Source organism: Macaca fascicularis, chromosome 12 (genome assembly GCF_037993035.2).
Source record: "Macaca fascicularis isolate 582-1 chromosome 12, T2T-MFA8v1.1".
Lineage (NCBI taxonomy): Eukaryota > Metazoa > Chordata > Mammalia > Primates > Cercopithecidae > Macaca > Macaca fascicularis.
This window is the reverse complement of record NC_088386.1, coordinates 97029163-97056546: the sequence shown is the minus strand read 5'-3', so window position 1 is coordinate 97056546 and position 27384 is coordinate 97029163. Positions and strand designations below refer to the sequence as shown.

At 44.7% G+C, this 27384-nt stretch overlaps 1 protein-coding gene and 1 pseudogene across 20 annotated transcripts in view; one reads left to right on the top strand and one right to left on the bottom strand.

Annotated features, from left to right (window-relative positions):
- Positions 1 to 27384, bottom strand: part of CASP8 (caspase 8) — a 60358-nt gene that overhangs the window by 8750 nt on the left and 24224 nt on the right. For 8 of the 20 annotated variants that reach the window (XM_015432063.4, XM_015432067.4, XM_065525877.2 and 5 more), the window contains 5 exons: positions 9858 to 10188; positions 5035 to 5140; positions 3792 to 3930; positions 3626 to 3670; positions 1584 to 1648 (listed from right to left, as the gene is read on the bottom strand). In XM_015432063.4, the coding sequence (XP_015287549.2) occupies positions 1584 to 1648; positions 3626 to 3670; positions 3792 to 3930; positions 5035 to 5140; positions 9858 to 10162 (660 nt within the window). In that variant the 5' untranslated portion in view covers positions 10163 to 10188. Of the gene's footprint in view, positions 1 to 1583; positions 1649 to 3625; positions 3671 to 3791; positions 3931 to 5034; positions 5141 to 9857; positions 10189 to 15946; positions 16006 to 18192; positions 18365 to 18420; positions 18541 to 27384 lie in introns of those variants that run through there. The other 12 variants (XM_065525874.2, XM_065525873.2, XM_065525875.2 and 9 more) reach the window with 8 other exon arrangements.
- LOC102121143 (protein shisa-5 pseudogene) lies at positions 25581 to 26017 on the top strand (annotated as a pseudogene).

The window sequence follows — 27384 nt, the reverse complement described above, 5'->3', positions numbered from 1 at the left end:
CTTCCCATACTATACAGAAAACTCCTTGAGGTCGATAACATCTGTGCCAGGGACTACGGTGTATTAACTTACGAGAGCTCAATCAAGAGTTACTCAATGAATGTCTTTGGTTGCCCCCACGCCATAACCTTGTGATTCTCTTGGCTGTCTACTGAACTCATCTGTGCTTCGTGGCTAACAGTCGAGGGTCTCCCATTCATGCATTGCACAGTGTGGTCCCAGGATTTTAAAGGTGATGGCTTAACCCAGCTCTCAGGACCACGGTGGCTGCTGGGAAGAGACAGGCTGGTCAGGCAGGTCCTGGCTACACTGTAGGTTATGGTATCCAAATTGTAGTATCTGACAGTACCTGCCAGGGATGGCCCTGTGTCCTATTCATTCTCCTAGGGCTGTTTCAGTGCTGAGATACTCAGCATTTAGTTGGAGGTTCACGTAGCCCCTTGAGGTAGAGAAAAGGGCTCCAGGCTAGGAAGCCCAGTTCCTGCCTCTACTTCACCTTATGACTTTGGGCAAGTAACCTGTTATCTTAATATATTAACTCTAAGATATTAAATATTTGATTAAGTTTGTACCAAATGTGTTAAGTTTGTATTATTTACTATTAAGTGTGCTAAGTATTTATTAAGCATATTAAGTGTATTTACTGAGATATTAAGACACTAAGATTTGACCAGGCATGGTGGCTAGAACCTATAATCCCAGACTTTGGGAGGCCAAGGCAGGAGACCTGCTTGAGGCCAGGAGTTCGAGACCTGGCTTGGCAACGTAGCAAGACCCCTGTCTCAATAAAACATTAAAAAAGGAAAAAGATACTAAGATTTACTAAGATACTAAGACAGTGTTTTTAGCTGTTCAGTGGGGACAATGCTTGCAGCATGCTATATTGCTTAGAAAGTACCACATTACTTGGGTTAATCCTTGACTTTCAGATGAAAGAGGTCTGGTAATTTTCTCAGAAGCCCATACCAGGCTCTCCCAAGCCTACTTCAGATATTCAGGATTTCCTCTTCTTCTTACCATGAGGACGAGCAAATGGGCTACTAAGTCGGGATGTATTTGGTGGATGGTTGGTTACATAAAGAGAAGTTATGATGCCTAAAAAGTACATGTTTCTGCTGGTTCACTGAGATGAAAACACAAAGATGGCTAGGTTATGAGAGTTTGCTGCTTACACCTAATCACAAAGGAGAAGCATTTTTGAAATGTTAAGTCAAACGAAAAGGCTTTGCTTTTTCCATTCCTGCTAGACTCTCCAAACCACTCCCCCATCCAGGCTGGCACGGCTGCTAGAAGATTTGGTAGGAGGCTTCTTACCCCCTCCACCTTCCAACTATTCCAGTATCTTCATTTGGGTCTTAAAATAAAATTTGAATGCATAGAAAACTGAAGGAGTCACGTTTTAAAAATTAAGTCATATTTTTAACTGTTTTTATGTGAATTTTTTCTACAGTTCTCAAAATTTTCAGTAAGTTTTTGCCTCTTATCGGTTTATCTGGCAGCTTAAAAAAAAAAAAAAAGCTAACAAATTAAGTAACTAGAATCTGTAATGTAAAAAGAAAAAGGATTTGGAGGTTTCCATCTACCTGTGATTCACTATCCTGTTCTCTTGGAGAGTCCGAGATTGTCATTAGCCCACACAACTCCTCCCCTGCAAATAACAAAGAGACAGGTGTAGAATGAGACATGGCAGGAAAGGTACACTGGTAATGAAATATGTAGCACATAGAACAACATAAGGTCTTTTTTCAGATGAAAATTCAAGCTGGGCACAGTGGCTCACGCCTGTAATCCCAGCACTTTGGGAGGCCAAGATGGGAAGATAACTTGAGATCAGGAGTTTGAGACCAGCCTGGCCAACATGGTGAAACCCTGTCTCTACTAAAAATACAAAAAAAAATTAGCCGGGCATGGTGGTAGGCACCTGTAGTCCCAGCTGCTCAGGAGGCTGAGGCAGGAGAATCACTTGAACTCGGGAGGTGGAGGTTGCAGTGAGCTGAGATCACACCACCACTGCACTCCAGCCTGGGCGACAGAGTGAGACTCTGTCTCAAATAAATAAATGAAATGAAATGAAAATTCACAGACGGCCATAAATATAATCTCCTTTCAACCCGGAGAGATTCTGCAAGCAGGGCAATTAACATGCTTCTGGAAATATAAGATCAAATTGTCTCCTCGCCAAAGAGAAAAACATACCAAGAAATGCCATAATTTATATTGCTCCACATGGCCAGGTTGAATTTTTGTGGTATTTGTGAGATACTCATTAATAAAGCCACTAGCTTAGGATGAATTAATGATTTAGTACTTTACTCCTTAAAGTATTCTTAAGGAGTAAAGCTTGGGCTCAGCAGGCAGGGAGGAAAGGGAAGGACAGCCTGCGTGGACATTAATCTTTAAAATACATTTGAATGATCCAAAATGTATTTTATACACACACACCACAAAGAGCCAAGGTAAAAATACAATAAAAATATAACCAATATTAATGGAGCGATGGCGTTCTTGGACTTATAAAAATTTATCTGAATTTAAAATCATCTTCAATGAGTATATATAATTTTTCTAATCAGAAAGAATACTTTATTAATTGCCTATAGTCCCAGCACTTTGGGAGGCCCAGGTAGCCGGATGGCTTGAGTTCAGGAGTTTAAGACCAGCCTGGGCAACACAGCGAAACCCCATCTCTACAAGAATACAAAAATTAGCCAGGCATGGTGGCTTGTGTGTGGTCCCAGCTACTCAGGGGGTTGAGGCAAGAGGATCGTTTGAGTCCTGGAGGTAGAGGCTGTGGTGAGCCAAGATTGCGCCACTGCATTCCAGCCTGGGGGACAAAGTGAGACACTGTCTCAAAACAACAACAACAACAAAAGAATATTTGATTAATCAAAATTTCGGAGGAGATCATTGAGAGTTCTCTCTCTTGATTCAGCCTCGCTTACCCAGGTAGAAAAAGTGAAAGGAAGTTGAAAGGAGTTGTTTAGTGTAGAAGGTGTTGACAGAGGAAGTGACTTAACCAAGGAAATTATGAAACATAATTTAAATCCAGCTACTCAGTGCATAACATGAGCAGCACATCAAGGAATAACATGAGCAGCACATCAAGGAGAAAAAAAAAGTCACATAGAAAAAATGATGTTAAATTACTTATGACTGACTCACTCTGCACCTGTTTCAAACTTGCCAGCCTGGGCTGCAGGTCTTAGGAGAGCAGGTGCGGCCGAGCGCGGTGGCTCACGCCTGTAATCCCAGCACTTTGGGAGGCCAAGGCGGGCAGATCACCTGAGGTCAGGAGTTTGAGACCAGCCAGGCCAACATGGTGAAACCCCATCTCTAATAAAAACACAAAATTAGCTGGGCGTAGTGGTGCGCGCCTGTAATTCCAGCTTCTCAGGAGGCTGAGGCAGGAGAATTGCTTGAACCCAGGAGGTGGAGGTTGCAGTGAGCCAAGATGGTGCCACTGCTCTCCAGCCTGGGCAACAAAGTAAGACTCTGTCTCAAAAAAAAAAAAAAAAGTAGAGCAGGCACATTAGGACGTGCATGTGGTAGAAGGCTGTGGGGAGGACACACGCAGGTACCAGAGAGTAAATTAACTAAATCTTGAAAATGTATCTCCAAGCATTACCATTTGAACCTTCCTCAGGACTTCCTTCAAGGCTCCTTGTTCTCTCTGAATTAAAAGAGGAAACCCCCAACAATATTTGATTAGAAACAACTGTGACATGGACAGATTTGTCAGTTTCAATTTTAGAGTAGGTTTTGCCAATTCCCGGCTGTCAGGTCGTTTCTACCTCTGCTGAATTCTTCATAGTCATTGATTATCTTCAGCAGGCTCTTGTTGACTTGGGCACAGACTCTCTTCAGGATGTCCAACTTGCCTTCTCCCAGGATGACCCTCTTCTCCATCTCTACGAAAATATCCAGCAGGTTCTAAGAGGAAGAGAAATAAAGTTGGGAATCTGGATTGAGCCCTACTGGTTTTTAGATTAGATTTTTTTTTTTTTTTAACTTCCACTTTCTCCAACCAAGGACCTGCCCTTGCTTCCCAAGTTTCTGACAGCTTCTGCTGGTCTCTCACAGCCAGCAGGCTACTAGGGAAGCGATTCCATGTTTTCTGGCCCAGAAAGACAGAAATGAGAGGATAAAGGAGAAGCCATGTCAGATGTCACCCAGTCCCCAGGCCCTGTGCTCAAATCTCCTGTGAATGCATTACTTGAGGACTGTAAAACAGCCTGAGCAGCCCAGTCACCATGGTGATGCCCTGGGGATGGCCTCACCCCCAGCATTGCCTCTCCAGACCTGAGTACATACAGACACACAGACACATACATACACACATGCACATACACACACACACACAGATACACACAACACACACAGACTATACTTAGTGATACACACATAGAGGCATAAATACAATACACACTACACAACACACACACAGACACATACCACAAGAGAACACACACACAGACACAGAGATACACAGACACACATACCACTTATACAGAGACACACAGAGATACACATATCACACACAAATACAGACACACACTATACACAGAGAAAGGCACGCACAGACACAGAGATGCACATACAACACACAGACATGCAAAACACACACAGAGACACACAACACACAGAGACACAAAACACAGACACACCACACACAAACACAATATACACACAGAGTTCCAGGTCCCAGGTCGTTTCGGGGACTGCGGAAGTGGAGGAAATGCCTCAGACTCACCGCTGTCTTTCCCAGCTCTGCCGGGTCTCAGGCTGGGCTGCATCTGCACAACCAGCCTCCTTCTCCCGGCCCCTGACTCCGCCTTGCTCCCGGTAATTAACATGAGCAGCACTTCAGTATAGAGGAATCACATCTGTAACACTCGTGCTGACAACTTTCTTCTTCTGGTCAAAAAGTGAGAATCCAGGTTGCTTTTACCAAAATACCCCCTCTCTTTGGTCTCAGAAATGCCCCCTGGCTAACCAAGTCTCACGACTAAATCTCAGTAAGATACCAGGTCTTACCATGTCATCATCCAGTTTGCATTTGGAGATCTCCTCTTGCAGAAGAAACTTAAAAGACCTCAATTCTGATCTGCCCACCTCTTCTGAAATCTGATAGAGCATGACCCTGTGGTGGGAAATGGAGACACTTTAGAAACCTTTTCCCAAATAATTTCCCATTTGATATATGGAGTCACAGTGGGCTTGATTCCAAAGGCCTCCCTTCAACGTGAAGCCAGTTAATGGCGTGGTTTATGAGTTGAGTCCTTGGAAAGAGGTTGTGACACAGAAGTCTGCTGGCTCTTCCCCGACTTTCCCACCCTTAACAATTTAAAGTTCTATCAACTTTTCTTTCAGTTTATTTCAGTTAAGTAAATCTTGCTTTTTTTTTTTTTCTATAAAATCAAGATTTTGTTGCAATAGCAAAAAGCTTTGCCTTTTGGAAATTATGCTTTTCAAAATGCACAGTGGCTCATGACTTTCCTAATCAAAACCGGTCAGTATTCTCCCAGTCATTATCTTCAGTAAGAAGGCCAAGCATTTGGTTCTGGAATACAAAGTCTCTGAATACATCGCCATCACAGACCAGACTGCAAACACTAAAGGACCTGAAGCCCCAAACACACCCAGCTGCCCTGCCCTCACCCCTTTCCGCCGTGCCCCTACACCCCGTCCCTTGTCTATCTGCAGACGCCCATCCACGAACAATCAGCTCAAGCATTGCCTGGGCATCCGCAAAGCTGCATTCACTCCACTACAACTTAGGAACCCCAAAAGGATAACACACATAATTGTCTGTTGGCCTGGTGCAGTGGTTCACGCCTCTAATTCCAGCGCATTAGGAGGCCAAGGCAGGAGGAGGATCACTTGAGCCCAGGGGTTTGAGACCAGCCTGGGCAACATAGCAAGACCCCCTCTCTACCAAAAATATTTAAAAATTAGCCGGGTGTGGTGGCATGCACCTGTGGTCCCAGCTACTCCAGAGGCTGAGGTGAGAGGATCATTTGAGCCCAGGAGGTTGAGGGTGCAGTGAGCTGTGATCATGCCATCACACTAAAAATAAAAACAAAAAATAATTGTCTGTTTAGAAACTGTTCAAGTCCCCTAATGGCCAGGTCTGTACCCTTTTTATTTTCATAAACCCAGAGGGTTATGAGGTGCAATGTTTGCATGCAGAGGACCCCGGCTATTGGTGTTGGAGCCTTGATTCCACCATCTTTGAGCAGCATTAACTTCAGACATGTTACACATTTTTTCCTCGCCCATAGACTGAAGATAATTATCCGTAACCACATCATAGGAGGGTGTCGAGGGTTACACAAATAAGTTTATGTGAAGCACTTAAACCAATCTTTGGCAACACACTAAGTGTTCAATGAGTGATAGGTATTACTATTTCCTAATCTATGCCTATCACATGTATGTGATAGGCACATTTAGGCTGGGACATTTAGGCTCTTGGAATATGCTTGCCAAATAGGTGAACACAGGAATGTTTTAGAAGTCAGCAAACCTTTCAACACTATGGTGTAAAGGAAAATAATTTTAATACAAAACATGTTGACTTGAAAATTTAATTAGAAAATTAAAATTCTGAAAATAAAAATGGCATAGAAACAGAAATTACTCAGTATTACCATCTACCTTATCCTCCTTCTCGTGGACTCTCTACCCTAAAAGTGTTTATCTAAAGCTTTCGGTTTGGCCAAAATTGGATCTAATCCAAAAAGCTATTCTGACTCTTTCGCCTTTATTACAAGGTATTTACCCTTTTGCTTTCCTCATTATTGAAGCCTACAGGCTTTCTTGTACCATCATTGTTTAGTAATGAACCTGAATAGTTTATAAGATACTTATTTTATAGGTAGCAATTATAACTGGAAAATAAAATGTCTAGTGTTTTCTTATAATGGTAAGTGGCCACCCTAGCATATTTATTAGCTCCTGGCTAGTATTCAATGATAATGAACAAGCAGTAAGTCAGGATTGTATTTCAGTAAGCCAATACATGAAAGATTTTAACAGACAGATCCTGCCTTATTAGTAGATGATCAATCCTCCACCAGAAAGGTAAAGACTATGTCTGGCACTGGGTGTTTGCTTCAGCCCAGCTCATGCGGCAGAAGTGGAACCTTCAAAGGACCAAGATGTTGGGCACAGGATGAGACCCCCTTGGCTTTCCTAGTTCTGGGGTTGTGGGTTTTTAGGACTAACTGGTGCCTTAATGAATAAGTTCCTTATAAAGACTTCACAATTCTAGTAAACCAGAGCTATCTAGTGTACTGGTTGAATAGTGTTCTCCCTTCTTCCTCAAAATTCATGTCTAACTGGAATATGAGAATGTGACCTTATTTGGACACAGGACATTTGCAGATAAAATTTCATTAAGATGAGGTCACGCTGGCCAGGCGCAGTTGCTCACGCCTGTAATCCCAGAACTTGGGAGGCCGAGGTGGGCAGATCGCATAAGCCCAGGAGTTCAAGACTAGCCTGGGCAACATTTCGAAACCCCATCTCTACAAAAAATACAAAAATCAGCCAGACATGGTGGTGGGTGTCTGTAGTCTCAGCTACTTGGGAGGCTGAGGTGGGAAGATTGCTTGAACCCAGGAGGCAGAGGTTGCAGTGAGCCAAGATCGTGCCACTGCACTCCAGCTTGGGTGATGTAGTGAGACACTGTCTCTCACACACGTACAAAAAGATAAGGCCACATTGGATTAGGGTGGGCCCTAATTCCTAATCCAGTGACTGTCTCCTTATAAGAAGGAGATTTAGACACAGAGAAGGGAACATAGGCAGAGACTGCTGTGCTGCATGTACAAACAGGGAGCACCGAGGATTCCTGCACCCACCAGAAGCAGGGAAAGGTGTGAAACAGATTCTTCCTTGGAGCCTCTTAAAAGGAACCAACCCTGTTGACATCTTGATTTCTGACTTAGGCCTCCAGAACTATCAGAATAAATTTTAAAAACTGTTTTAAACGTGCTAGTTTGTGTTACTTTGCTACCGCAGCCCTAGGAAACTTACACACCCAGAATATCTCTTTTTTTTGTTTTTTTGCTTTGTTTTGTTTTTTTTGAGACAGAGTTTCACTCTTGTTGCCCAGGCTGGAGTGCAATGGCACGATCTCAGCTCACTGCAACCTCTGCCTCCTGGATTCAAGTGATTCTCCTGCCTCAGCCCCCCAAGTAGCTGGGATTACAGGCGTGAGCCACCACACCCAACTAATTTTTGTATTTTTAGTAGAGATAGGGTTTCACCATGTTGGCCAGGCTAGTCTTGAACTCCTGACCTCAGGTTATCCACCCGCCTCAGCCTCCCAAAGTGCTGGGATTAGAGGCATGAGCCACCTTGCCTGGCCCAGAATATCTCTTTTGTCATTTAAAATCAAAATAGTCAAGCCTTGGCTGGGCGCGGTGGCTCACGCCTATAATTCCAGCACTTTGAGAGGTCAAGACAGGTGGATGACTTAAAGTCAGGAGTTTGAGACCAGCCTGGCCAACATGGTGAAACTCCGTCTCTGCTAAAAATACAAAAATTAGCTGGGCATGGTGGCACGCACTTGTAATCCCAGCTACTCAGGAGGCTGAGGCAGGAGAATCACTTGAACCCTGGAGGTAGAGGTTGCAGTGAGCCGAGATCATGCCACTGCACTCTAGCCTGGGTGACGGAGCGAGACTCCATCTCAAAAACAAAACAAAACAAAAAGTAGTCAAGCCTCAAAACAAAAAACAGTCTCTGAGAATAGAAAGACCAGGGCGTTCATGGGCTGGGCCATCAGAGGGCAGCAGCTATCAGCCCTGGCTGTGAACCCTTTCCATCTCACATGCCATAGTTATCGACAAGCAAACAGAGACAATGAAATGGGCCCAGAGCGAAGGCTTCAGTAGAAGCTTCCTGAAAGCAAAGCTAAAATTGGTTTAAGTAGTGTCCGATAATAGGAGATGTTGAAAGAGAGTAGGTGACAATGTGTTTCTGTTTTTAAAGTCTTGTCACAGCATCATGAAGTTGTAACTGAATGGGGTTTCTCTCTCACACCTTTGGTTACCCACTCTCCCTAGGGTGGGGAGAAGCTGAGTTGTACAGCCTTTGGCAAGATGACCCAAGGTGCCACTGTCGTCCTATAAAGCTTAGAATTGTCATACAGCCAGGCTCACAGGAGCTGGACAGCCTTGGTGGGGACTGCCTAGCGGTATGTGCCAGGCCAGCGGCTTACAGCTCTGTAATGAACTTTGTCATTCGAGTCTTTAAGTGTGGCAAAAAACCCTTAAATCTCATTGAAAATTTCCATAGCCATCCACAAGCAGATGGGAGGGGGATTTCAAGGTGGGAAGCCATGATGCTTTACTCAATGTATGGACAAAGTAAGCACACAATCTGGATATCAAGAGGCACCAAGATAAGAGAGGAAAAAAATGAGAACATTTAGAAAAACTCTATTATAACTTCAGCATACCTCTAAGTAATGTTTCACTTTGAAAAATAAATTTGTATTTTATGGTCTTAGCATTTTTACAGAATTATACATAAGGCCCCTAAATTTCTTAATCTAGCTCCAGTGGGACATCTTCCCAAAGCCTCCCAAGTGATACTGAATGTGGTTTCTCTCTCACGCCTTTGTTTATCCACTCTCTCTAGGGTGGGGAGAAGCTAAGTTTTAGAGCCTTTTGCAGGACCACCCAAGGCACCACTGTCTGTCTGTAGAAGCTTAGAATTGTAGCATAGCTGGGCTCCCAGGCTCCATAGGCAGGGTACCACAAAGACAAGCCCCAGTCAGCCCTGCCCACAGAAGTTGTCCATTCAACCCACACCTCCCAGTCCCCACACTGGGAGTTTCTACCCACCTGTAGGCAGAAATCTGAGCCCTGCCTGGTGCCTGAAGTTCCCTTTCCATCTCCTCCTTTCTAGTGTTTAGGTAAGTAGTGAGCAAATCCAGTCTATTAATTCGGAAGAGCAGCTCCTTCAGGAAGGACAGATTGTTTTCCTCCAACATTCTCTTTTCCTGGAGTCTCTGGAATAACATCAAGGCATCTTTGATGGGTTCTTGCTTCCTTTGTGGGATGCAGTCCAGGCTCAGGAACTTGAGGGAGGCCAGCTCTTCACTGTCCAGTTGTTCCCCAATATCATAAAGATTTCTGTTGAAGTCCATCTCTTCAAAAGGCAGCAGAATATAATCTAAGTCAAAATATAATGGTATGTTCAGATAAGGAAGAAAAGTGCCATTTGCTGGCTTGTTCATCAAAGGCTACTGCATCTACTAGATACTGGTCATTGTGCTGTGAGCACAGAAGAGAGAAAAAGAACAGCAGACAAGTTCCCTCTTACTGTTTAGGAAGGTAGATATACAAACAAGCCAATGGGCTGGGCACGGTGGCTCATGCCTGTAATCGCAACACTTTGGGAGGCCAAGGTGGGCGGATCATCTGAGATTGGGAGTTAGAGACCAGCCTGACCAACATGGAGAAAACTTATCTCTACTAAAAAAATACAAAATTAGCCAGGTATGGTGGCGCATGCCTATAATCCCAGCTACTTGGGAGGCTGGGGTAGGAGAATCGCTTGAACCCGGGAGGTGGAGATTGCAGTGAGCGGAGATCGCACCACCGCACTCCAGCCTGGGTGACAGAGCAAGACTCCGTCTCACAAAAAAACAAACAAACAAACAAACAAGCCAATGGTTAGAGGGTTGTGACCAGAGTGTAGTAGGGATGTAGAGGAAGAAGCCTTAACTGAGCCTGGGAGAAGGGCTTCCTGTGGGGAAGGGGTTCTGGGGAGAATGTGAGAAAGCACAATTCTTACAGGAAACAATTAATGTAAAAGATGGAGGTAAGAACTTTCAAGTCCATTCAGGCAGGCACTAGGAGCTCAATAAAGTAACTACAAAGGGTCTGGGATGGAGAGTGATGGGACAAAGGGATGAAGCTCTAGCCAGGTACCATGTCACAAAGGGGCCTCATTACCATGGGGCAAGGGGTTTAGGCTTTGTCCTGGAGGTGATGAGGAACTAAGAAAGGACTGTGAAAATGGGAATGATGTCACCCAGTTGGGATTAACATTTAAAGTGCAAAGGATAGACTGGAAGACTTGGAGGCAAAGGAGGGGACCTACTGGGACCTATTAGGAGGAGGCATTTCAGTGCTGGAGGGCGGGAGTGATGGGGTCTGATTGAAACAACAGTGGAAGGAGGACATGGGGCAGCGAGGTCCCCGAAGGGCCCAAGGACCAGTGCCCACAGTTGGTCAGGAACTCAAGACTGGAAACTGAACCAGTCACCCCGACAGCCCTTTCAACCTACACAGTCTCTAAGTCAGGTTATGTGGTATTTTCACACAATGTTTCTAAAGGAGAGGGCCGTGTTTCAGCAAACTCCAGATAATTATCATGCCAGCGACCTGACATTAGGGGTTTTCCCTTGAGCCCCAGGCTCCACCACCTTCCCTGCTCTGACGGCCCCTGTCCATAGTAAAAAAAAAAAAAAAAAAAAAAAAAAAACCCTCGGAGTGGTGTTTGTGCTCCATTCTTCATAGGAACAAGACTGAGGCATGGCTCCCCTAACAAGGGCGACAGTCACTGTGGGGGAGGGCAGCAGTGCCGTGGTTAAGAGCTTAGATCAAGCCCGGCTGTGACGCTGGCACTTCCTCAAGGTGTCAGAATTTCCAATAGATACTGCTGGTACATGTCAATTGTTGCTCTAGGCACTGGGAATGCAGTAAAATAAACCAACGTGGCCCAGGAGTTCAGGTCTACCCTGGGCAAGACCCCAGGTAGCAAGACCCCAACTCTTAAAAAAAAAAGAGCAAAAGCAAAACCAAAACAAAACAAAAAAACAGGTGGGTCATTTAGCCATCTCCGTCAAAATATAAAATTCACACCAACTTTGGCCCACAATTTAACTTCCAAGAGTTCTCCCTACATTCACTTAGACATAAGTATACTCAAAACCATATACAAGGCGATTCATGGTAGCATTCCTTGAAATAACAACAGAGCAGAAACAACTGTTTATCAGTATTAGAAGATTTAGGTAAGCTATTAATCATATTCCAGGGAACTCTATTTGGCTACTAGAGAGAATAGGAAGATCAGTGTGGTTGAGCATGTGTGACCTACATAATGTATTGATCAGTACATATTTTGTGTATTCACAGAAGAGCTCTAACAAAAAACACACAGGAAGTTCCTTCAGTAATGTTAAAGAAAAGCAGAATGACATACAGACGTGGCCGTGCGGTGTGGGAAGGCCGATGGGTGGAGGTGACAGTGAGAGTTGCTTTACTTCCCATACCTTGCTGCACAGTTTGTACTGTTTGAATTTTTACCATGTACATGTATTACTTATTCCAAAAATATACCTAGTTAAAACCTTTAAAGATCCATTCTTATTTATATGCTGGAAAAGATCTAAACTAGATCTAACCCTGTTTAATGCCCTTAGTTCAACTGTCTTTAAAATTTTTAATGCATTCTAACCTCTATTGAAATCTCATCTTACAGAATAAAACCAGTCAAAGAATCAAATGAAAGCAGGACTTCCTTTCCCCCGTCCCTCAATTATTTTTTTCTGAGGATAAAAACACTTAGTGTAGTCATTTTAGAAAATACAGAAAAGATAAAAAGGAAAATTAAAATTATGTATAATTCCACCATCCAAAGATAAATGCCCAATAATATTTTACTCTTTCCTACCAAATATTTTATGCATACACATTTTTCCTTATATTTGAACACATCATATTTCTGTAGTATAAGTGGATTTTTCCACTGATAGGTACATCTCATATTGTAAGTACTTTCCTGATGTCTTTAGTTTTTCTTCTACAGCATGGGTTTTAATATCTGTAAAGCATTTAATCTTAGAGATGGGTGACAATTTACATAGCCAGTTTCTGATTACATTTAGGATGACCTCGAAATGCAAATCTTTAAGTATACCTCTAATTATTTTCTTAGAATAATTTCCTAAAAGTAGTAGTATTGGGTCAAAAGGAATAAACCTTTTTGAGTCTCTTGTTACATATTCAATAGCATTTTCTGACAGTATATAATAAAAATCAATACAATCCAAGGCTGAGATGACATGAATTTGGATATAATAAGATTGGCGCATAGCTCCGTCCTCCATAGCCACCTCATCTCACTCATTTCTTTTTTTTTTTTTTTTTTTGAGACGGAGTCTCGCGCTGTCACCCAGGCTGGAGTGCAGTGGCCGGATCTCAGCTCACTGCAAGCTCCGCCTCCCGGGTTCACGCCATTCTCCTGCCTCCGCCTCCCGAGTAGCTGGGACTACAGGCGTCCGCCACCTCGGCCGGCTAGTTTTTTGTATTTTTTAGTAGAGACGGGGTTTCACCGTGTTAACCAGGATGGTCTCGATCTCCTGACCTCGTGATCCGCCCGTCTCGGCCTCCCAAAGTGCTGGGATTACAGGCTTGAGCCACCGCGCCCGGCCCATCTCACTCATTTCATTACCTCTCCAACAACGTGGCAATGCTTTTTAAGTGGTTTCCCCATCCAATCATAACTGATATTTAGAAGGGAAAGTGCTAACATGGCTTCTTCCCTGGCCCAGGTATTCCAGGATACACTGTTGGATGATAGTCAGCCTTTTCTGTTTTTTGCTTTTTGCTTAAGTTACACATCCCTCTAGTCACAGTACCTAGAAAACAGTCACTGGCAAAGGATTTACGACACCATTAACAACGGGCCATCCAGCACTGCACGGGGAGAGACATCACATGGCAGTTCTTGTTTTATGGGACCTAGATGTTCTGCACTAGCTTATGGGCTAGCAGCTTTGTTAAGCTAGTATTTTTAAAATAATGTACTTGTCTTTTTGGTTCCTAAAAATAGTAAAAGTAACACTTGTTTCATAGAGAAAGTACAAAGAAGTATAAAAAGAAAATAAAAATTACTTAAAAACTTGCCATTTGGAAGTAATTCTTTGGTCACATTTTGTGTGACCAATTTTTTTCCACATGTATTTATAACATATGTAAATTTGAATATTTTGCCATGTAATACATATATTTTATATAATCTCTGCTAAATAGTAAATGTATATTATAAGTCTATTTGTATTACATAAGTATAATTATTTTATATATTTATGCCCCAAAATATTTAAATATAAATATGTATTTATAATAATCATATAAATAAATGATATATAAATGTTTATAACCTATATATCCACATAAACATAAAAATATTTTTTAACCTCATTTCACTAAAAGCCTCTGAAGAAACTACCATTATTGTCCCCATTTTTCTGTTGTGAAAAATCACGGCTCGGAAATAAGCTAGTAAGAGAGAGAGCCACAGCCAGATTTAAGTATCTCACTCAAGGGCTTCAATGACAGATCGCAAAGATTTAGACGCCATTCTACTTGCAGCTGGAAGGCGGTGAAAGAATCTCATGAAGAAAAACATAAAATCATAACATTTTTGGAGAATAACATTTCAAAAATATATATAACAACAAAACCACAAAAACAGAAGTTCTTAACAAATCCACTGTAGGAGAGAGGGGGTCAGAGCCTCACAAAGGAAGTGCTAGAATCTAGGCCCCAGCATCTCATTCCAGAGTCCCATTCTACCACTGTATTACATGCCACAATTAAACTGCAAATACATTCCATCTCATCACAATCACTCCAGTAATATTCTAGCAGCGTCCTAGCTCTTGCAGTGATAACTACCCCACAGGTAGGGAAAAAGCAAAACACGCATTCACTGTCAGAAACAGAAACCTGCATCTCATCCGAAGCTTGAGAGAACCTGAAAGCCACTCGCTCTCAGGCCCAAACCCCTAACCAGGAGGTAGTATTGCCACTCCTTCGGGTCCAGGCTGCCTGCCTCACACTGTGGGCTGCCCCCGAACCTAACAGACATCCATTCTGCATGCACATGGTGTCCATAACAGGGCACTGCAGCCACGGCGTTCTAACAACCCAGCAAAGGTGTCCGAACCTCAACAAAACACATAATCCCATCATTGTCAAACAGAATGAAACTTGCAACTTCACCCGTAAATGCTTAACCCCACAAGTGCAGGTCTCCGATTTTGTCCATCTAGTCTTCCCATTATATTGTTTTTTGAACTGTTCTGTATCTTTTTAATTTCTCTTTCTTTTCTCTTTTTTTTTTTTTTTTTTTTGAGACGGAGTTTTGCTCTTGTTGCCCAGGCTGGAGTGCAATGGCACAATCTCGGCTCACCACAACTTCTGTCTCCCAGGTTCAAGCAATTCTCCTGCCTCAGCCTCCCGAGTAGCTGGGATTACAGGCCTGCGCCACCATATCCGGCTAATTTTGTATTTTTAGTAGAGACAGGGTTTCTCCATGTTGGTCAGGCTAGTCTCAAACTCCTGACCTCAGGTGATTCACCCGCCTCGGCCTCCCAAAGTGCTGGGATTACAGGTGTGAGCCACTGCGCCCAGCCTTTTTAAATTTCTTTAAAACATAAATAATTGAATTAGTAGGACCACATGGGTGTGTGTATGTGTGTGTGTGTGTGTGTTTATGTTGGCAAATGTGTATGTTGGTGGGTATGTGTGTTGGTGGGAGGATAGCTGTAGCAGCAAAGTTAGTTGAGATTTAAATTTTGGCTTCTACTCTTTGTTTCACAAATTTAGCTGGGATCAGGATGAAGCCTTTATACAAGTAGGTAAATGGCAGCATTTCAGAAACTCCTAGCACTTAATCAGTCTAAGCCAGACTGGCCTCAAGATCTGGAAACTGCACGGCCCTCGGCAAGGCTCTCAGAGGGACTGCTACCTCTTCCACTAACTTCATGGTTTCCCATCCACACTCACATACGAGGATCACCTCCATAGCCCCAGGGCCACCCAACCTCACTCTCAGCAGCCTAAAAAACTCCAGAATCAAAGGCCTTCTCCCAAAAGGCCCCTCTGACCTTAACAAAGGGGCAAATCCTTACCTTACTCTCACGATGGTAACACCTTTGTTACAGGCCTCTCCACTGCCATCTGAGCATCTAAGACAAGAGCAAACGTCTAATGAAGGATGAAGGGCACAGCCAGCTGTACTTCCTGTTTCGAAACTCCTAAGTCACAAACACTAGAGGGGAGGGAACGCTTACCACTTGCCCCTGAGTGAACAGAGCACCTTCTAAAGCTTCTAAAGCTGGAGGAAAAAGGCCTGATGGTCCAAGAGACTGCCTGCAGGGTGGGGCGGGGCATCTGGCCACCTGAGCACTGGCCCCTGGCTATGATGGGCCATTTTACCTTTGGGGCCTCATTTCCACATTCCAAAATGAGGACGTTGAACTGGATTGTAACTAAGAACACTTTCATTTCGTATTTAGGATTTAAAGATTTTTCTGGGTTCATCATTAAGACTTTAATTTTTTCATTCAATGAATCTTGATGGAGCACCTCGGAGAAGTCTTGAGATTGGACATCGTAGAGCCCTCATCTTTGTTCTCAGGGTGACTGTGAACGTTCAGAGCTAAAGCCCCTGGTTTAGCCAAGGAGCATCTCTGTGGCCCCAAGTCACCAGATTCCACTCTCAGCCGCCTAAAAAACTCTAAAAAAAAAAAAAAAAAAAAAAAAAAAAAAAAAAAAAAAAACTCTAAAAGAGAAAAAACTCTAAAATGAAAAACCTCTAAAAAGAAAAAAACTCTGAAATAAAAAAATTCTAAAATGAAAAAAATCTAAAAAGAAAAACCTCTAAAATGCAAAAACTCTTTGGTAAGATGGTAACCCTATCTTACCAAAGGTGATCCTTGTATATGAGTGTAGCTGGGGACACCACGAAGTCAGCCACAAGATGGGTTTACCATCTTATCAAAGAGGCAAATCCTGGGGCCCTCACCATGTTGGGCTCTAGGGACAGATCAGTAAACAAAAGATTGCCTTCATACTGAGAGTTAGACGAAATGTTTTCTGATGTTAAAAGTAGGAAAAGAAAATCAAGCACCTCTCTTCTTTGAAACTGCCTTTTGTCTTTCCCCAAATAGAATATAAGCTTTCAGAGGGCAGGGACTCATAGCTGAGAAGACTGAATGAAGTATCTGAAAAGGACTCTTCACCAGAGAGGGCTAGGTCAAGGTGGCCTGATAACATCAATGCCTGGATGGCCACAGTGGCTCATGCCTGTAATCCTAGCACTTTGGGAGGCCAAGGCGGGAGGATCCCTTGAGCGTAGGAGTTTGAGACCAGCCTGGGCAACATAGTGAGACACCATCTCTATGAAGAAAAATTTTTGAATTAGCCAGGTGTGGTAGCACACGACTGTGGTCCCAGTTAATCTGAAGGCTGAGATGGGAACATTGCTTGATCCCAAGATGTCGAGGCTGCAGTGAGCCATGATTGCACCACTGCACTCCAGCCTTGGGTGACAAAGCAAGATCTTGTCTCAAAAAATAAATAAATAAAAAAGAAATAGAAACAGAATGAGTAAAATAAAATGCCAATAGTATTAATATGCAATAATAATTGCTAACTCATGTAGTAAGTGATGTGTGCGTATTATCTCCTTCAAGCCTCACAGTCACCTCTCAAGGCATTATTAATCCCATTTAACAATGAGATAACAGAGGTACAGAGGAATTACTTACTTGCCTGAGATGGCATAGTTAAAAAACAGTGTACATATACAAAAGAAAAATACATTTTGCAAAGATACAGATAAATTCACGAATCCACATCAAAACATTAGAGAATTATCTTTGGGGAGCAAGAGAGAGGGCAGGAGGGCAGGGGTGGGGGTGGAGACATAAAAGGAAACCCTTAAGACACGGAAGAGGGGTAAGCGGTCTGTGCACCTCAGGGCACTGTGATTCGACAGAATAAAGAACTTAACCCTCGGCCCCAGAGCCAAATGAAAAAGAAAAAAAAGTGGATTGATAAAGTTTTCTGGACTCTCCAAACGGGTTCACAGGAGGGAGACTGTGTATCTGTATTCCAGGCAGTAGGGAAGCTGGGAGGACAAAAAGGCAGCAGAGGAAATGGAGACTGCTCAGAGTGAAAAAGTAGCAAGATCAGAGGCAACAGCTCAGAGAGAAACCCCACAGGAGACCTGGCCAGGCAGCACCCAGAGGTGTCCTCAGCCGGGCAGATCCAAGCTTCTTCCCCGCCCCCACAGCCCTGTTTCTAGAGCAAGTCAAGAAACAAAAATATGTGGTTTCCTGTTGAAGAGGCCACCTCGGCAACAGGCACTCACCCGCTCCACCCTTTCCTGGCACCATCGCAGTCTCTGAGCCCCCTAACCTGCCTAACTCCACGTGCTCAGTGGGGAAGGGGGTGGGACAGGCTCCCAGGAAGAAGTTTCTTTTACTTTCAGTAACCACCCTGGCTCTTCTGCCTCCCTCCACCGCCTCACTTCCTGTTGAGTTGACTAGCAAATTCAGGAGGCTTGAAAAAAAAACACAAGAGATAAAAGGAGGAGAACCTGTGAAAACACTTCCCTCCAGCAGAAGGGCAGAACCTGGTCTCCGAGAGAAAGAGAAAACTTCACAGCAGAATGAACTGCAGGGTAAATTTTACTCCTAAAGCAGAACGGAGATGACTCACCCGAACAAGAAATGTTTCCTATTTAAAGGAACAGATGCCCAGTTTCCAACCATTCAGAAGAGGGAGGTGGCAGACATTTCATGGACATGCAAAACTAAAACCCCGAGCGCTGGACGTGCTTTATTGGAAAGCATTTATACTGACTCCATTTAGTAATCATAACCCCTGTCGGTGACAAGTAATATGCCATTCTTCCTTGCAAAGGGTCTGGGAAGAGGAAGTTTCCCTCTGCCTTGATCCAAACCTCAGCACTGAAGTCATAGACCAGCCCTCTCCTCCCTCCCTACGGACTGGGTGAAGCCACCCCTGTAGCTGAAATGTAGGTAGACTGTTCACAAAAAAAGGAGGAAGTGTTCTGACTCAGCCCTACTTGGCTCAGCCCTAAACAGAGCTAAACAGCCCTAAATAGGGCTGAGCCAGGACACTTCAGTTCCCTTCTTTGGCCATGTTCTCCAGTTTAGTTGTAACCCGTGTCTTTGTAGCATTGATCCTGGAGTGTTGGTGCTACTGAGGTCTGTTCCCCAAAGCTCTGAACCCCAGACCCTCCCTTGTTCTCTTTTTTTTTTTTTTTTTTTTTTTTTTTGAGATGGAGTCTCAGTCTGTTGTCCATGTAACAGTACAGTGGTGCGGTCTTGGCTCACTGCAACCTCCACCTCCTGGGTTGAAGTGATTCTCCTGCCTCTCAGCCTCCCAAGTAGCTGGGACTACAGGCACCCACCACCACGCCTGGCTAATTTTTGTATTTTCAGTAGAGACGGGTTTTCACCATGTTGGTCAGACTGGTCTCGAACTCCTGACCTCAAGGAATTCACCCACCTTGGCCTCCCAAAGTGCTAGGATTAGAGGCATGAGCCACTGTGCCCAGCCACTCCCCTGTTCTCTGCCATCCGCCTCTGTTTCCCATGTGAATTTTTTTTTCTTTTTTTTGGGATGGATTTTCGCTCTTGTTACCCAGGCTGGAGTGCAATGGCGCCATCTCGGCTCACAGCAACCTCCGCCTCCCGGGTTCAAGTGATTCTCCTGCCTCAGCCTCCTGGGTAGCTGGGATTACAGGCATGCACCACCATGCGTGGCTAATTTTGGATTTTTAGTAGAGACAGGGTTTCTCCATGTTGGTCAGGCTGGTCTCAAACTCATAACCTCAGGTGATCCACCCACCTCGGCCTCCCAAAGTTCTGGGATTACAGGTGTGAGCCACTACACCCAGCCATGAATTTTTAAAAAGGGTTTTCTGCCCTTTTGCTTGCACATCTTGTACATTTTATAACCAGAACACCAGAAGTAACATATTACCTGTATGTTACACCTTGACATGAACTATCTCTAATTCTTGCAGCAATTCAGGGTATTGTTCTCCCATGTTATGGATGAAGAAACTAAGGCTCAAACAGTTCCATGGAGTCAAACTCAGTCCTGCTGGGCCAAAACAGAGATTTTTCTATGACACACTAACTCCCTTTCTCCAACACTTAGGATTTGGAATGAATCATGTGGATGGAAGAGCAACAAATTTAAACTAATAGTGAACGATGAATAAAGATCAGAAGGGCCTTGGTTTCTCAGTCACCTAACAAAAAGGAGTTGGCCCAATAAAGGCACAAGCTAATACGTATCAAACCATTGGTGTATGCCAGACACAGCCACCTAAACTGGCTCATTTCCATTCCACTTCTGAACAGTTCTCAGAAGTGGATGCTATGATTGGTCCCATTTTATAGATGAGGACACTGAGGCTTAGAGAGGTTGAAAGACTTGGCCCCGCTCAGTCAGTGAGTGACAGAATGAGGTCTGTTTGTCTCTAAAACCCTGAGTAGTTAGTCACCGCCTAAACATGAATGCATAGCCATGAATCTCAATCTGACCCACCTCAGAATTCACTGCAAAATTTCTAAAAATATGAGTCTTCAAGCTCCAGCTTTGGAACTCCTACCTGAGCAAAAATGTGGGAGATAAAACAGCTGGAGCTCTTAGAATAGTGCCTGGGCCTTCCACAGTTCTCAGTAAATAGGCTGTGGGTGCAGTAGCTCACACCAGTAATCCCAGGACTCTGGAAGACCAAGGCAGGAGGATCGCCTGAGCCCAACAGATTGAGGCCAGCTTGGGCAACATAGGGAGACACCGTCTCTGCAGAAAAATTTTAAAAACTAGTCAGGTATGGTGGCATGCATCTGTTGTCTCAAGCTACTCAGGAGGCTGAGGTGAGAGGATAACTTGAGTGTGGGAGGTCAAGGCTGCAGTGAGCCATGATCACGCCACTGCACTCCAGCCTGGGTGACAAAGCAAGACTCTGTCTCAAAAACAAATAAATTAATTAATTAATTAATTAATTATTCACTACCATGTTGTTTAAGCTCACAACATCTCTAAGAGGGCTACAAATTATTAGGCTTACATACAGATGATACAATTAAATACAACGTCAATTAGCTGACAAATGGCAGGGCCAATGCATGAACTCAGGAGTGTCTCACTCAAGAGTTTCTGCTCTTAGCCCCTGTACATATCTCCCGGCATGTACCCAGGCCCAGTCTAGCAGAAATGGATGAGCTGCTGGAGGCCTCTGAGGGGCAGTACTGAGAATGGGGGGAGCAGGGTGGGAGTGAGAGTCTCAGGGCTTCGACTTGTGCCATTTGTAAGGCACTGACCCTAGATTCTCCCAGTCATGTCATATATAAATATAAAAGGCCGATAAGTGAATTATGGCCAGGCACAGTGGCTTACCCCTGTAATCTCAGCGCTTGAAGAGATTGAGGTGGGCAGATCACTTGAGGCCAGGAGTTTGAGACCAGCCTTGCCAACATGGCAAAACCCCATCTCTACTAAAAATACAAAAAATTGGCCGGGCGCGGTGGCTCAAGCCTGTAATCCCAGCACTTTGGGAGGCCGAGACGGGCGGATCACGAGGTCAGGAGATCGAGACCATCCTGGCTAACCCGGTGAAACCCCGTCTCTACTAAAAAATACAAAAAACTAGCCGGGCGAGGCGGCGGGCGCCTGTAGTCCCAGCTACTCGGGAGGCTGAGGCAGGAGAATGGCCTGAACCCGGGAGGCGGAGCTTGCAGTGAGCTGAGATCCTGCCCCTGCACTCCAGCCTGGGTGACAGAGTGAGACTCCGTCTCAAAAAAAGTAAAAAAAAAAAAAAAAAAAAATACAAAAAATTTAGTTGGGCATGGTGGCATGTGCCTGTAGTCTCAGCCACTCAAGCAAGGCACGAGTCTCACTTGAGCCCAGGAGGTTGCAGTGAGCCAAACTGACACCATTGCACTCCAGCATGGGTGACAGAGGGACACTCCATCTCAACAAAAAATAAAAATAAAAAGAGTTAATAAGTGAATTATAAACCTCAGTTTGGTTGAATCCCTATTGTGAAGCACAGAGATCATTATTACTTCATTTGCTGTAACCAACTTCTCACCCTCATCTTGAGACATGTGTCTGTGTGACTATTTATATCGGAATTAATAATGTGCATGGTCCTTAGTCCCAGGGAAGCTGAAAGATCGGAGGTGTTGCCGGAGCTGCAGGGACATGGAGAGCTGGCTCCTGCCCAGCACAGAATGAGGACAGGTCTGCTTCGATTCAATCTCAAGTGGTTTCCACCCTCTCGAATCTCAGCTCCCACCTGAAAGCCTGGTCTTGAGACTACTGTGTCTCCTACCATGCCCACTAGCCGGCTGAAAGCAAGTTTGGACCTGTAAGTAAGCGTCCCTAAAAAAGTCAAGAAAGACCAAACCTCAGCTTAACTGCAACACACCCTTCCCATTCATCTGGATGTGACACCCTTCAAAGATAAACACTGACAGTGAAACCAAAATCCCCCGAATGTGCATGCCCTTTGTTTGTTGCCAACTTGGGAGGTTGTATACAACTAACCCATGGGCCAGGGTGGTATGGTTTCTGGATTCCATGGGGCTGCTCCCCCTTCCTTGACTCTCTGGCAGCTGGCCTTGACTACTGTCCTAGACTCCTTCTCCACAGCGCCGCAAGGGGAGGGAAAACAGATTGCATTCACATGTATCTAATTCCTTTCTGGGCCTTGTAGGGAGAGGCTCAAACAGTTATCTAAGACAAAGGTTTTAGCAGTTGGGATTTTAATTTTTTCTTTTGGTATTGAAATGATCAAACGGTCATGGGCGTTTAAAATTACTGACCTCAATCGGTATATTCTGCAGCTTGTTGATTGCCAATACCTACCCCTTCTGCTTTCTCAAAAAAACTACTGCAGACAAGAATCCATACTACGGATTTAGAAAGGAAGAAATTGAGTTTGTTAGGCTCTCATTCCAATATTCATGTCACTGAACTAGCTTTTCCAGAATTTTCTTTTCTTTTTTTTTTTCTTTTGAGATGGAGTTTTGCTCTTGTTGCCCAGGCTAGAATGCAGTGGTGGGATCTCGGCCATTTTTTATTTTATTTTTTTTTTTTGAGACAGAGTCTCACTCTATTGCCCAGGCTGGAGTGCAGTGGCGCCATCTTGGCTCAATGCAACCTCCGCCTCCCAGGTTCAAGCGATTCTCCTGCCTCAGTTTCCTGAGTAGCTGGTATTACAGGCACACGCCACCACGCCCAGCTAATTTTTGTATTTTTTTTTTTAGCAGAGATGGGGTTTCACTGTATCAGCCAGGCTGGTCTTAAACTCCTGATCTCAGGTGATCCCACCTCAGCCTCCCAAAGTGCTGGGATTAAAAGGCATGAGCCACCGCACCTGGCCAAAGCATATGCTTACCGCAGGATCCAGCAATCACGTTTCTAGATACTTGCCCAAATTAGTTGAAAACTTATGTCCACGCAAAAACCTGAACATGAATGTTTATACCAGCTTTATTTGTAATTCATAACTGCCAAAAGTTGGAAGCAACCAAGATGTCCCTCAGTAAATGAATGGATAAACTGTGGCACATCCATACCATAGATTATTATTCAGCAACAAAAAGAAATGAGCTATCGGCCAGGCGCAGTGGCTCAAGCCTGTAATCCCAGCACTTTGGGAGGCTGAGACGGGCGGATCACGAGGTCAGAAGATCGAGACCATCCTGGCTAACATGGTGAAACCCCGTCTCTACTAAAAATACAAAAAACTAGCCGGGCGAGGTGGCAGGCGCCTGTAGTCCCAGCTACTCGGGAGGCTGAAGCAGGAGAATGGCGTGAACCCGGGAGGCAGAGCTTGAAGTGAGCTGAGATCCGGCCACTGCACTCCAGCCTGGGCGACAGAGCGAGACTCCGTCTCAAAAAAAAAAAAAAAAAAAAGAAATGAGCTGTCAAACCATGAAAAGGCATGGAAGAGCCTTAAATGAATATTACTGTGTGAAAGAAGCCAATCTGGAGAGTCCGCCTCCTGTATGATTCCAACTGTGACATTCTGAAAAAAACTATAGAGACAGTGGTTGCCAGGGAGTTGTCAGGGGAGGAAGGGTAAGTAGGTTCAACACAAGGAATTTTTAGGGAAGTGAAATTATTCTGTACAATATTGTAATGGTTCTACATGGCATTATTCATTTGGTAAAACCACTAGGATGTACAACACCAAAAGTGAACCCTAATGGAAACTACGGAACTTTAGTTCAGAATAATTTATTGATGGGATTCAGGACATGCTACCACAAAATATGGCACCATGACTGACATGGTTTGGATTTGTGTCCTCACCCAAACTCCTGTCCAATTGTAATTCCTAATGTTGGAGGCGGGGCCTGGTGGGAGGTGATTGGATCTTGGGGGTGGTTTCTAACAGTTTAATTTCTAAGAGTTTAGCACTATCCCCATAGTGCCGTTTGCATGACAGAATTCTCATGATATCTGGTTGTTTAAAAATATGTGGCACCTCCCTGCTCTCTCGCTTCCCCTGCTCCAGCCACATGAGATGTCTCGCTCCCCCTTTGTCTTCCACCATAATTGTAAGTTTCCTGAGGCCTCCCCAGAAGCCAAGTAGATGCCAGCATCATGCTTCCTATACAGTCTGTGGAACCATGAGCCAATTAAAACTCGTTTCTTTATAGATTACCCAGCCTTGGGTATTTCTTTATAGCAATGCAAGAACAGACTAACACAATGATATATTGAATATTTTAAGCTGAAGGAATTTGCAAAAGCAGCATGTGCAGGAAGGGTTTTCTGACCTTCCCCTGAAGCCAGGTCATAAGACCCTCGGGTGAGAGATGCCCTCCCTATACCTCGTGGAAAGGAGCGTCCGTATCTCTGAAGATGAAGGGACACAGAGAGGAATCTAACTAAACAAACGGGCCTTGATAAGCTTCCCCCAGCGGACTACACTTATTTCAAACTCTTTGCTCTACCATATTCTCCACAACTGTCCACCCTTTATCAAACCTACATCAAACTGTAACTGCTTCTTGGAGTCTTCATTTCTTTATAAAGGCTTCCATGTCACATACAACTTATATTAAATATGTTTATGCACTTTTCTCCTATTAATCTGTCTTCTGTTATAGGGTTCTCAGCCATGAACTTAGAAGGATAGAAGGAAAACAGATTTGTCCTCCCCTACAATATCAATATTGGTCCATCACTTGTAACAAATGTACCACACTAATGCAAGATGTTAATAACGGGAAAGTGTGGGAAGGGGAGAAGGGTGGGAGGCGGAGGGTATATGGGAACTCTCTACTTTCTGCTCTTTCTTTTTTTTTTTTTCTTTCTGAGACAGGGTCTCTCTCTGTCACCTAGGCTAGAGTGCAGTGGTGTGATCTCAACTCACTGCAACCTCCGCCTCCTGCGCTCAAGCGATCCTCTCGCCTCAGCCTCCCGAAGTCAATCTGATTAAGACTCAACAATAAGAAAACAACCCGACTGAAAAGTGGGCAAGAGATCTGAACAGACACCTCACAAAAAGATATGCAGATGGCAAATAAGCATATGAATAAGCTAGGACGACAGGTGCACACCACCATGCCCAGCTAATCTGCTCTATTTTTTCTCTAAACCTAAAACTGTTATTAAAAAATAACCTATTGGTGCTTCCTGTGGCCGACGTCATCTGGAGGAGATTTGCTTTCCTTTTCTCCAAAAGGGGAGAAAGTTGAAACTGAGTGGCCCACGATGGGAAGAGGGGAAGCCCAGGGGTACAGGAGGCCTCTGGGTGAAGGCAGAGCCTAACATGGGGTTCAAAGCAACCTTGGCCGTTGGCCTGACCATCTTTGTGCTGTCTGTCGTCACTATCATCATCTGCTTCACCTGCTCCTGCTGCTTTCTGTACAAGACGTGCCACCGACCACGTCCCTCCAAGTGTGCCGCCCAGCTACCCTGGACCAAGCTACCAGGGCTACCACACCATGCCGCCTCAGCCAGGGATGCCAGCAGCACCCTACCCAATGCAGTACCCACCACCTTACCCGGCCCAGCTCATGGGCCCACCGGCCTACCACAAGACCCTGGCTGAAGGAGCAGCCGCGCCCTACCCTGCCAGCCAGCCTCCTTACAACCCAGCCTACATGGATGCCCCCAAGGCGCCCCTCTGAGCATCCCCCAGCCTCTCTGGCTGCCACTTGGTTATGTTGTGTGTGTGTGAGTGGTGTGCAGGCACGGTTCCTTACGGCCCATGCATGCTGTGTGTGTCCTGCCTGTATATGTGGCTTCCTCTGATGCTGACGAGGTGGGGAACGATCCTTGCCAGAGTGGGCTGGGACCAGACTTTGTTTTCTTCCTCACCTGAAATTATGCTTCCTAAAATCTCAAGCCAAACTCAAAGAATGGGGTGGTGGGGGCACCCTGTGAGGTGGCCCCTGAGAGGTGGGGGGTTCTCCAGAGCACATCTGGAGTTCTTCTCCAGCTTACCCTAGGGTGACCAAGTATGGCCTGTCACACCAGAATGACGCAGCTTTCTGTATGATGCAGATGTGTCCTGGTTTCGGCAGCGTAGCCAGCTGCTGCTCGAGGTGATGCAGGCGAAACTTGGGATCTAACCAAGTTGGGCTTTGATCCTTTAGGCAGATGTCCCATTGCTCCCTGGAGCCTGTGTCGTGCCTGTTGGCGGTCAGGTGGCCCCCTGATGCCAGAACACCTCAGGCAGAGCCCTCCTCACCTGATAGCTGTCTGCCTGGACTGTCCCCTGTCCCTGCATCTTCCCTGGGACCACCCAGAGGGCCACATCCACACACAGCCTAGCTGTCCACAGGGAGCTCTGCTGCCCTTGCTGCCCCTCCCTTCCCACAGGTGAGCAGGGCTCCTGTCCACCAGCACACTCAGGTCTCTTCCCGGCAGTGTTTTCATTTTATTTTAGCCAAACATGTTGCCTGTTTTCTGTTTTAAAACATGATTAGTTGATATGAGACTGAAACCCCAGGGTTGTGGAGGGAAATTGGCTCCGAGAGACGGACAACCTGGCAACTTTGAGTCCCTGCTTCCCCTGACACCAGCCTCATGGAATATGCAACTCCTGTACCCCAGTCCAGGGTGCTCTGGCAGCAGGGACACCTGGGCCAAGGGGCCATCTGGACCAAAGGTGTGGTATGGGGCCCTGGATGGCAGCTCTGGCCCAGACATGAATTCCTCGGTGTTCCTCTTCCCTCTATTACTGTTTCACCAGAGCTGTCTTAGCTTCGAATCTGTTGTGTTTCTGAGTCTAGGATCTGTACCCTTGTTTATAAGAAATGCAATCGTTTGGAAAAAATAAAATTAAAACAATCTATTAATGTTTTAAAGTCTCACACTGTATTCTCACTTGATACATGAGTAAAGGTGATACTGAGGTGCAGTGAAAAAAGGATGACAGATCAACAAGATAGCCATATAAAAATAAAATGAACCTTGATTTCCTACCCACGCAAAATTCAAATCCAGGTGGATAGTCAATCTAAATATAAAAAGGAAGCAATTGACCAGGCGC